At 41.4% G+C, this 12,165-nt stretch overlaps 1 protein-coding gene across 4 annotated transcripts in view; it reads left to right on the top strand.

Annotated features, from left to right (window-relative positions):
* MME (membrane metalloendopeptidase) overlaps positions 1-8,231 on the top strand; it is a 134,536-nt gene extending 126,305 nt beyond the window's left edge. For 3 of the 4 annotated variants that reach the window (XM_049867423.1, XM_049867420.1, XM_049867422.1), the window contains exon 23: positions 2,508-8,231. In XM_049867423.1, coding sequence (XP_049723380.1) covers positions 2,508-2,607 — 100 coding nt within the window. In that variant the 3' untranslated portion in view covers positions 2,608-8,231. The remainder of the gene's footprint in view (positions 1-2,507) is intronic. The other variant, XM_049867419.1, reaches the window with a different exon arrangement.
* Positions 8,232-12,165: the final 3,934 nt, after the last annotated feature.

Raw genomic sequence — 12,165 nt, 5'->3', positions numbered from 1 at the left:
CGTTGCCGTAAAGTCAATTCCGACAATTCCAACTCATAGTGACCCTACAAGACACAGTAGAACTGTCCCATAGAGTTTCCAGGGAGCACCTGGTAGATTCAAACTGCTGACCTTTCACTTAACCACTATGCCACCAGGGTTTCCCCTGCTCAGAAGTGGGAGGAAAGTTCTTGTCATTGACACCACTTGCTGTTACTAGACCCCTCTCCAGCCTTGAAGAGGCCAGTTTTCTCCCTCTTGAGTGAACTGGAGCCCTGGTGGCACAGTGGTTAAGCATTTAGCTGCTAACCAAAAGGTCAGCAGTTCAAATCCACCAGCTGCTCCTTGGAAACCCTATGGGGCAGTTCTACTCTTGCTGTGAGTCAGAATCGACTTGATGAGTCGGAATTGACTTGATGGCAATGAGTTTGGGTTTGAGTAGACTAACAGATGTAAATTGCCCAGCTCTGGTCCTACTGCAAACTCTAGCACACCGCCCCCCACACATACACATTCTAGGAAGATTCCTTTTAATTGTCTTCTGTGAAACTGCAAAAGTTTGTGTCCTCTCTGAAGGATAGGGGAGTTGTGGTGATGGGGCTTGGAGGGCCAGTTGAAGTGGTGACAGGTGACACATTAGGGGATCAGACTTTTGGAAATGCCATATGAATGTCTGGAATGGGGATAGAGAAATGAAATGCTTTCTTTCCCACCTAGTTGGTCTACAGCAACAAATAACAAAAGCACTGAGTAATGTTTTCCTTCAGAATGCCCTAAAACCCCTCTATAGGTAGTCACTACAACTAGGTCCCACCCAGTATTCACTGTGTCTTGCAGTGTGCAAAGCACTGTGCCAGGCATTGTGGTACAGCAGGGAGCAAGATACACATTGCCCTCATAGAGATTACCATCCAGTCGGTGTGTCAGTAAAGACCATAAATTGTGAAAAATGGTCTGATGGTGACAGTACAGGCGGAAGAAGTAACTTACACAGTATTCAGAGAAGGCGTCTGAAGAGGTGGAGTCTAAGTGGAGACATGGAGGCTGAGAAGGAATCAGCGAGGTTACCACCCACAAGGAACTTTCCAGGGACGGGGGTCAGCATGAGCAGCAAGCCCTGAAGAAGGAAAGAGCTTGACAGGTTTGAGGAATGGAAAGCAGGTCAGCCTGGCTCCAGCCTAGAGAGGAATGGGAAGAGAAACCTTCTCAGAGGAGGCCAGACATATCGGCCGGAGCCATTGGGGCCTTGGAGGCCATAGTTAGGAGTCTGAATTTCCTTCAAAAAGGTTTTAAGTTAAACTAAATAATCTGATTTAAATTTTTAAAGATCACTCTGGCAGTGTGAGTGCAGAGGTCTTGTACACGTTAGTACATCTGCCATTTTTAGAGATTTCAGTAAATCGGAATTTACTCTCCTGTTACTTGCTCCCACAAAATAGGAGTAGAAAAGCATCAATGAGTGAATAGCCTTTGGCCTTTCTTACTCCACCTCGTCCTCTCGCCCTAAGATGGGTGTGAAAGGATGGCCCCAGGAGGAGAAGGGAAGGCGCTAGTTCAGAGTTGAAGCAAAAATCTCACCTCTGCATTGTTTTACTGGCCTGCATCTCCTCTCTGACGCTGCTCGGTGCCAGTAAGTGTGTCGGACGGTGTTGTTTTTGCCCGTTGGGGTCAGAGATAAGAAGAAATTGGTATCTTGCCAGCCATTTCCAGTTATTCAGGCTGAATCTAGTTTGTAATCTCTAAAGAGTCCTTTTTGGGGAAAAATCCACTGTCTTCCCTACTATATCAAGTCAACAAATACCTATATAAGGCCAATTGTATTTATTATTGTGTAAGCCCTTACAAGATAAAGTGAGATATGATGTTCTTATTCTCTGACCGAACTCTTAGTAACTGCAACTTCAAATATGAATTATTTGTTTATTTTAAAAACATGTATGGAGTGGAGTCCCTGGATGGCTCAAACGGTTAAGCACTCAACTCCTAGCTAAAAGGTTGGCAGTTCGAACTCACCCAGAGGCACCTTGGGAGACAGGGCTGATGATTTGCCTCTGAAAGATCCCACCGCCTTGAAGACCCTGTGGAGTAGTTCTACTCTGCTCACATGGGCTCACCATGAGCTGGAGTCGACTCGTCAGCAACCAACAACGGTTTATAAATGATCAACTCCCCATGACAACCTATTATTACTGTTAATTATATGAATTTTGTAGAAAAGGAAACTGAGGCACAGAGAGGTTAAATAAATATAACTCAAAACCATGATTGAAACCGTGCAGCCTGGCTCCAGAATCTGTGCTCTTGACTCCCACGCTTCACTGTATAGACTCCACTCTACACACTTTTCCTTTTATGAACTCTGTTAATGAGAAGGGACACCATTCCAGCAGCTTAAATTCATTTTTCTTTGTAAACTGTCAATTCCACGTTTACTCGTTTGGTCTGCAGAGAGGAATTCTATGGATTTCCGAAGTGGTGTGAACAAGGGTTGCAAAAGCTGACGGTGACTTTTTTTGTTTGTTTTGAAGGATTATTGGGACTTTGCAGAACTCTGCTGAGTTCTCAGAAGCCTTTAATTGCCCCAAGAATTCATACATGAATCCAGAAAAGAAATGTCGGATTTGGTGATCCTCCGGAGACGCTGTGTAGCCCTTGGCTAGACTTGCCAGCACCCCAGAAATGAGGAACTCTCTCTGCGAAAGAAAGCAGACCACGGAGATCACCGTAATTACTTGGGAGTATTTAACAGAGTTGAGAGGACCTCAAAATGATAACTGCTTTGGAATTGTAATAAAAACAAAGTTAGGTTATTTTGGAAAGGGTATGGAAAGAGGAGACCGTCTGATGTCTATCAAATCAATTTCTTCTCGTTGTATAATGCTTCGTTTCTAAAGATGACATTACCATTTATTTCTGTTTCTCATTGGGTCTACCAGTTTGATGTTGCCACTTGGAATCAGTGTTTCCTACTTGTTGATGTAGACTGGGATTTCTCATCAAAGGGGGAAAAGACATTGAGGAATAGTTGAGACAGGACAGCAGAAGCACTGTGGAGACACGATAGTGGGAATCCATCACCTGAAGTCCTTGCTTCTTACTTTTATTTGCAACATTTACTTTCCTTCAGAAACCTTCCAAGGATTTCTTATACGTATTTGGGCCTTGGGACTTAGGTAGTTGGAAACTAATTTTGCCATTATCAGTTGCTGATTCTAAGATCGTTTTGTTTTAAGCACTCTTAGGACAAAAAAAATGAATGTCTAAAACTGTGTCCGTTGTACCCACTTTGACTGATGTTGAGATTCTTGGGGCCTCCTGCAATTTTCTAAGAATTTATTTCTCGCTCTCTCTCAAAACTTGGTCTTTTTGATAGATTTGTAGTAATGTTTAAATAATAATTTTTATATTTAATTATTAAATTACATGTATGACTAAGTAACTGTTATTATAGGTAATCATTGAAGATGGACATTTCGGGTAGAGTTCTTTACTCCGAGACACATAGTTAGGAACCAAGATCTGTAACGTGATGTACAGATGAAGATTTGAGACTTTTCAAACTTATAAATCATATTGATGAAAAGCTTTAAGCACAAACTTTGGGTTTAAAAAATGCCATCGGATGGTTTTCTAGAGATCCATAACACTTGTGGTTTACAAGCAGGACTTTAAAATTAAGTCCATCCCTGAGGCTGCTATGCGAAAAGGGCAAAGCTGCATCAGTGTAGCGCCACAGATAATAAAGTTGGGAGCCTGTCACTCACTGGCCAGCTGTCTAGCTTTGGAAAGGGCATTTCTGAATAGAAATGGGAGGCTTCGGCACCTCCAGATGGGCCTGCTTTCTGAATTTGGACTTGAGGAGAGTTTTGGAAGGTGTCTAACCCCTGGTGGGAGATCATCTCTCGAGGGTCTTCTCCCCTTTTCCTGTCCTACTGTCTAGTTTGGTGCATTTCATTACTTAAGGTTTTATAGAAGAGGCACACCTCCAAAAGTTATTTTTTCCTAATGTAACATAAAAGAGAATTTCTATCCAAAAGAAGGGTATTGGTTTTCCTGCCTCTTGAAATATGCCCATTTACCTTTTGTAAAAAAAAGTTATTGAACTATAACATATATACAAAAATTGTATAAAGCATAAGAGTATAATTTATCCAACTGAGCACAGCCTGTAACCAGCACCTACAAGCAGAGCCCTGCTAACATCCTAGAAGTGCCTCCAGGCACTTCTCTCCTCCAAGGGCAACTATTACCCTGACTTTTGTCTAATATCATACATTAGCTTTGCCTATTTTTGTCCTTTATATAAATGGAATCAATCAGCACATATTCTTTTGTGTCTGGCTTCTTTCACTCAGCGCTACATTTGCGAGATTCATCTATATTGTTGAATTTAGTTGTGGCTCATTCATTCTCATTGCTGAATAATGTTCCGTTGTGTGACTATACTACAATTTATCCTGTTGTTGATGGTCACTTGAAGTTTCCAGTTTGGGGCTGTTACAGACCGTGGCTTTTAACTTGAGACTTTAATGGACACATTTCCCCAACTTCTTCCTAAAATCATTATAAATGTTAAAAATATAGTTCCAAACTGAACATGGATATAGCTACCTTTTCCGCCTTTTATCACCACCACCATTACCATAGATAAAGAATACTTATGTTTATATTTCCTTAAAAAATTTTTTTAAAGATATCTAAGTAATGTAAGTAGTTGGAGCGATAGAAGCTGCCAGCCATAAACAGACCAACTGTCTCTGAGTTATTTAATTCCCATCCCATCAGACTAGATGGAGAGCCAGAAGTGAAGGGTGACTAGTACAAATTATAAAAAGACACTTAACTCCCCACTGTTAGCTCTTTAAAACCATCAGGCTCCCATCCCTAGGGAAGGACTTCAGTGAAAATTTCTGGGAAAGAAAATTTCCAGTGCCTGAATACCCTCTCTTTATAAATATAAGATTTTCTGTGGCCAAGGAGAGAGTCAGTCAGACCAACACCTCCCCACTCCTCACACATGCGGACATCATTAATTGTACATGGTGCTCTTTCTTGAGTCATAGGGAGTTTTATGATCCCTCTCAGTCTGGTACCTTAGGTAGCCATGTCAATCATTTGGAGTCATCATGTCGAATAAGACCCATCTGTAACCTTACGTGTAAACCCATTGACTGTGGCCAAGTGCTGGTCAAGGAAAGAGTTTAGAAGCTGACACACCAAGGGTTAAAGTATCTTATTCTCAGGAGCTGATGGAACTCAGGAATGAAGATACCAAAAAGTTCTCAGTAAAACCCATTGGTAAGGAATCTGTTTCCATGCTGAAATGTCCATATGGGTTCAAGCTGTAAAGGATGCGATCCTTGGAGAACAGGCTTGTTCTAGTCTTATTCTGCTGCTATTGTCAAAATAACCTTGGGCACCTGCTTTTCCCATCTGAAAGAACAAAGCATTAGGTTCTATCAGTGGTTCTCAGCAAGAGAAGAATATGTATGTGTCCAGCGCCACCTTACCCTTAATCTGCCCTCCAGTTAAGAACTACTAGACAAGATAATCTCAAAAATTCCAACTAACTTCCTGAATCCATAGAGACCACATTTTAATCCAAAGGAAAAGAGCCAAAGCCTTATCTAATGGGTCTATGCTGTTAACGTTAGGCATTTAGATGGTGCCTAAGAGCTTGGCTGCTAACCAAAAGGTGAGCAGTTCGAATCCACCAGCTACTCCTTGGAAGCCCTATGAGGCAGTTCTACCTTGTCCTATAGGGTCGCTCTGAGTTGGAATCCACTCAACCAACAATGAGTTTGGTTTTTGTTTTTGTTTTTTCTGGTTTTATCATTCCTGTAGTCACAGGTGGAGTTCTCCAAGTAGAAAGTATCTATTAGTTGGGAAAGAAAGTAAGACTCCACCCGAGAAAGATAGAAAATCAGAAATTTTTATCTCTGAACAAAAAAACCCAAAAATTTTACACGCTTGCTTTTTTGCCTAGTCAACTCTGTTCTAGTCACCCTATTTAAGCCCCCATCCCATTTACAGCTTCAAAAAAATGTTCAGGTCAAACGGAGCTGTTTCTGTGTAACGTTACACTTCCTGCTAACTTAAAATCGAATCTTCAACGCTGAACAACATAAATTATTTTACCAGTGTGCTCTTGTTTCTACCACCACATTCTTCCAAAGGTACCGTCGTCTTTTTTATTTGATTTGTTTTCAAAAGTTAAGTGAGAAGGTTGTCAAATGCTGTATGGAGCCACAGCATAATTAGAGGACAGGCAGAATTCTGCCGAAAGTGTCTTTGTGCACTGTCTTCTGGGCTGAGGGACTTGATTTTTGCCTAATCTTTTTTGTTGTTGTTGTTGTTCTTTAGGTGAAAGTTTACAGCTTCAGTTAATTTCTCATGCAAAAATGTATACACACATTGTTAGGTGACATTAGTTACAGTCCCTATAACGTGACAGCACACTCCCCCTTTCCACTCCAGGTTTCTTGTGTCCATTCATCCAGTTCCTGTCCCTTCCTACCTTCTCATCCTGCCTCCAGATAGGAGCCGTCCATTTGGTCTCGTGTATCTGATTGAACTAAAAAGCACACTCTTCACGAGTATTATTTTATATCTTATAGACTAGCCTAATCTTTGTCTGAAGAGTGGGCTTCGGGAATAGTTTTAGTTCTGGGTTAACAGAGCATCTGGGGGCCATTGGTTCTGGGGTTGAGGGACTTGATTTTGATCAGGCGAAGAGAAGGGCCATGCATGACTGGTATCAACATGGCACATGTTTATTGCATGCTAATCTTTAATCATGTCTTCCTAACTTCGGTTCCTTTGTATTTTGCCTTTCCTTTAAGACAGTGTCGTTTTCAACTTCATAGCCAAAAAAGCTGTGCTTCTGTTTTGTTTGACTACACAGATCTTTTAGTTTGTGCAAGAGAAGCCTGGCAGAAAAACAAGCATTGACTCTTGCCAGAAATAATGGTAAACTTTCAGCGTGGGCAGTGTAGAAAGACCGGGAAACCTAGTCAATACGACTAAATTCCTGGACTTCAGATTTCCTTCCTACCCAGACCCTAACAATTTTTGCGGGGATCAGGCGTATTAACCTCTTACTGTACTCCTAGAAATGGACTTGCTCTCTCCAATCGGATCTTACCAAATTACAGTAAATTCGTAAAGCTTACTCTATATCCAGGAAGAAACGAATAGGGTCTAGTACCTGGGTTATTGATCCTCAACACGCATACTGTGAATGCTCTGTGTTCCCTGAAATATGGCACCAAAGATGTAATGCTCAGATGTTAGCGGCAGCTTTGTTTAGAGTACCAAAGAAATAGGGAGGAAAATCTACAGAGCCGGAAATGTTTAACTATGTTAAATGAAAATACAAAAAGGACACAATGTTGAATATGCATTATGATTTCAGCTATGTTAAAATATCCTTACATAGTAAAGGAGTGGAAGAATTTATGCCAAAAATTGACAGAGGCTGTCTCTGTGTCTCATAAGGGACTCTTGTGTCTTTTGTTGTTGTTCTTATGGTTTGTTTCTCTGCATTTTAAATTTTTCTATAATGAGAAAATATTACTTTTTAAAAATCCTTTAAAAATGTTATTTGAAAGGAAAGAGGATAGAAGGGAGAGAAATGGGGGGAAATTGAGTAAAAAAAGAGAAATACACTTCCTCTGAACTTTAAGGTTTGTTAATTTATTTAAGAAGCTATCCAGTTTGGTGCTTCGGGCAGCTTAGAGCCAAGAACTCCTGTGAGTGGCTGTTGGTCAGGAGGCTGACGGGACAGGTCCGATCTCATGGTCGATGAGGTGGTTTGACACCTGGTTCACACAGAGCACGGGAATCCGCTGGACCTTCCTCTGACGGCTCTGAGTCGGAGTGGTTCTGGGAGAACAAAGCACGCGCTCTAGAGTGTTGATTGATTTATTCTGAACATGCTAAGGGTGGACTGGTCTGGCCACACTCGCTCATCTGGCCTCCCCGCCAGAGCAAACCTTGACATTTGGGAAACACTGACCAAGGTTAAGCATCAGCGTATGATTGTGAGACAGAAGTCAGTAGATAATTGCAATGATCAGACCTAAACACTTCATCTGGTGGACACCATGCTTTACCTGGTGGTCAGATGCTAGAATTAAGAGGTTGGCCAGAGAGAAGGTAGAAAATGCAGCTAATCCCAGGTGACTCACTGCTTGTTGTTAGATGTCGTCAGGTCAATTTCGACTTGTAGGGACTCACTGCTTATGTGTGCTTATATTAGTCAAGACTTTGGTTTGCAAGTGCAGAAATCAAACACACTAGTTTAGGCCAAACTGGAAATGTTGTTGATCCCATTACCAAATGTGGGGTGGGTATGAGTACCTGGCCTTCTTTCCATGGGTCCACACTGTCACAGACTGGCTTTGTCCACAAGAAAGCTATGATGGTCAGTCACTCCCAGGTTCTCATCTTCCCTTCCCAGAATCCAGGCTTCTAACTATCATCCACACTGGACAAATCCCTGAGAAAAACTGGCCCGTTTTGTTAACGTGCCAACCCTGTTGGATAAGGCCAGTCTGTTGGGGGGATGTGTAGAAATTCTGATCGTTGATTCCCTGGGAAATTGGGAAGAGCCGTTTCCCAAAAGAAGAAAAGCACCCTTCCTAGAAGAAAAGAAGACCAAGTAGATGTCCACAACACCAGTAAGTTATATTTAAGAAAAGAAAGTCATTCATGGTGGGAAGGAAGAGATATATATGGAGTATTTATTATAAGCCAGCCACATAATTTAGGTTGTTTATATAAATTTTCCATTGAAGACACCTAACCTGTGAGTTCAGCATCATGACCCCCATTTTACAGCTACTGCAGAGCCCTGGTGATGAAGTGCTTAAGATCAAAAGGTCAGCAGTTCAAATCCACCAGCCGCTCCTTGGAAACCCCATGGGGCCATTCTACTCCATCCTATAGGGTCGCTATGAGTTGGAATCGACTCGATGGCAGCATTTTTGTTTTGTTTTGACAGGGAGGTTTACAGATATTGAATTTCAGTTTCCAAGAGGTTAACTCATTTGCTCAAATTCACACAGATAGTAGAAGACAAAGCTGAGGACCAAACCAAGGTATGTAGAAGTCCAAAGTCTGTATAAATTTACTATTAAAGGTCTCTACATCACTGTAAAATGCATTTTAGCCTACCAAAATCAACTATTTATTTGTGGTTAATAATTCCCAAAGCAATGATCTTTAAAGAAAAACTAATGAAGAACAATGTATTCTCCAGTTTTCTTTTGTTTATTCAATCCTTTGCTATTTTTAAAGAAACGTTAGGTATTTTCAACAGTTAATCAGTAAACATTTATTGAACAGTTGCTGTGTTCAAGGTACTACCTTAGAAGCAAAAAAAAAAAAAAAAAAATTAGTTAAAAAAGAAGTGTTTTTGGCCAGCTCTACACTTGTCCTCTACATACATTCAGTTGTTGGCTGATCAAACCCTGGGTACCTTTTTTTTGTGTGATTCACCCCTAATGGGCCCACTAAAACCAAGCCAAGCCTGTTGCCATACAGTCAATTTCAGCTTGTAGCAACCCTATAAGACAGAATTGAACTGCCCCATAGGGTTTCTAAGGAGCGGCTGGTGGATGTGAACTGCTGGTCTTTTGATTAGCAGCCGTAGCTCTTAACCTCTGCGCCACCATAAATTAATACAGCTGGCCTTTTGAAATAGGAGAGACTTTACGGACATACGCAAACACATCACCCAGCCAGGTGTGTGTTCTGCCAAATGATACAGGAAAAATAAAAACAAAATTTGAGAATTCAGATGGCTTTCCTAGTGTGCCAGAGACATCCTGGAAGAATTAACACTTAAATTGCATTTGACAGCATAGATGATGGGGTTTGGACAATTAGAAAAGGAAGCAAGGAAATATTCCCGCTGAAGGGTACCTCGTATGCAAAATTAGGCAATAACAAGCAAAACTTGCACAATTCTGCGCAGTCAGGCCAACTCTGGAAGGAGGCAACAGCGGGGAATACGCCATCTGAGTGAGTCTGTTGGCACAGTTACTCATTATTCGCTGTTGACTTTTTGACATCTCTTGATGTCCAAGCTTTCCTTACTTATTCAGGCATCTTATGCTGTTATCAAAGTTGACTCATTATTATTCTACTTTGAAAAAAAGCCCTGAGGTGCTTCTTGCATTTATTGAAAGTTGTGTGACAAGGATAACGTTTGTCCTCTTTCTTGGAATTTAAAACTCTGCTCTTAATTCTAAGCCCGTGGCTCACTTGCTGCACTGAGCAAATACTAATTTCTCTGCACTTCCATTTCCTCAGAATTAAAATTGGAGCTAGGATCAAGGCCTTCTCAAACCTGAAGGGAGGTGGATGGAGTGTTTTGCAAACCAAACTCCCTGGAGAATGGTGGAAGGTATCAGAGTGCAGATGAACTAGGGCTCAGTGTCCTGGATCTAGATCTGAGAGAGCCACATAGACCCAGGGACACCCAGGTTCAAAGCCAAGGCCAGCCAGATGGCCACACGGCAAGCATTTGCTCCTCTAAGCCTCTATTTCCTCCTTTTCAATGAAAACGGTCATAATCATTCAGACCTCTGTGGGAAGAAGATCCCACCCATGTCCATAGTCGATTCTGACTCATAGTGACCCTATTTGGGACAGAGTAGAACTGCCCCATAGGGCTTCCAAGAAGTGGCTGGCAAATTTGAACTACCAACCTTTTGGTTCTCAGCCAAGCTCTTAACCACTTCGCCACCAGAGCTCCAAAAATTGTACCAGTTGCCAACAAATTGTACATTTGACAGAATTGGGATTTAATGCCTTGATGGTTACTTCTCACTTGTCTATGACACTAATTAAGCTCTGTGCATCCTGAAGAATACAAGGGTTTTGACTAAAAGACCAGAATTTTGTTTTTCTTTTTACCATACAGGCAGTCCCCGGGTAGTGAACATCCGGTTTATGTACAGCCCATAGTTACTAACCAACCCCTGTAAAGCTTATTACATTAAAAACCCGAGGTATATGCAATGATTCGTACTAACAGACACGACTTTGTGACACGCATCAAAACATTATTATTATTATTACTGTATTATTATGTTAAAGATGTTTTAGTATATCTAGAAGCATTTCTTTAAAGTTTTTTATGCACGGAGAGGTTTACTATATAGTAAGACAAGCATTTGACTAATTGACATTAGATTCAAATAGTTCATACCTGTTCCAATTTACATACAAATTTGACTTAAAGACAGGAACAAAACCCACGGGTATGAAACTCATTTGTGATCCAGGAACTACCTGTACTGTCTTTCATATTGCTCTAAGTGACTGCCATTCTTGACCCCTTTTGAATCACTCTTCTCACTAGACACTCTTGAAACAGGAAAAAACACAAACAGTGCAATCTTTTTTATTGTGCTTTAAGTGAAAGTTTATAATTCAAGCCAGTTTCTCATACAAAAACTTACACATACATTGTTATGTGACCCTAGTTGCTCTCCCTACAATGTGACATCACACTCCTTCTCTCCTCCCTGTATTTCCAATGTCCATTCAACCAGCTTCTGTCTGTCCCCCTCCGCCTTCTCATCTCCCCTCCAGACAGGAGCTGCCCACATAATCTCATGTGTCTACTCGAGCCAAGAAGCTCACTCCTCACAGTATCATTTCTGCCTTATAGTCCAGTCTAATCTTTGTCTGAAGAGTTGGCTTCGGGAATGGCTTTAGTTTTGGGCTAACAGAGAGTCCGGGGGCCGTGACCTCTGGGGTCCCTCCAGTCAGACCATGAAGTCTAGCCTTTTGACTAGAATTTGAGATCTGCATCCCACTTTTCTCCTGCTCCATCAGGGAAAAGTGCTGCCTTTTAACCAGCAAGGGAGTTCCTCAGAAGTAAAAGGAGCAAAAGCAAGAACACACTCAAAACAAAATTGAAGTTTGGGGCAAGATAATTTGGGGAAAACAGTTTACAGTGCTGTACAAGTGTCTTCACTTGACTCAGAAAACGTCCTTGGCCCGAAGGCCTCGGGAAAGCTGTTTAAATTCTTTGAAACTTAGTTTGCTCAGAAGCAAAGTATGGACATGTAATCAGTTTTTTGTCATTCAGGTATGTAGCAGGCAGAATAATTGACCCCAAAGATGTCTACATCCTAATTGCTAAAACCTGAGACTGTTACCTAGCAAAGC

This window comes from Elephas maximus, chromosome 23, assembly GCF_024166365.1.
Source record: "Elephas maximus indicus isolate mEleMax1 chromosome 23, mEleMax1 primary haplotype, whole genome shotgun sequence".
NCBI lineage: Eukaryota > Metazoa > Chordata > Mammalia > Proboscidea > Elephantidae > Elephas > Elephas maximus.
The sequence above is the reverse complement of the archived record's forward strand: the minus strand, read 5'-3'. Positions and strand labels throughout refer to the sequence as shown.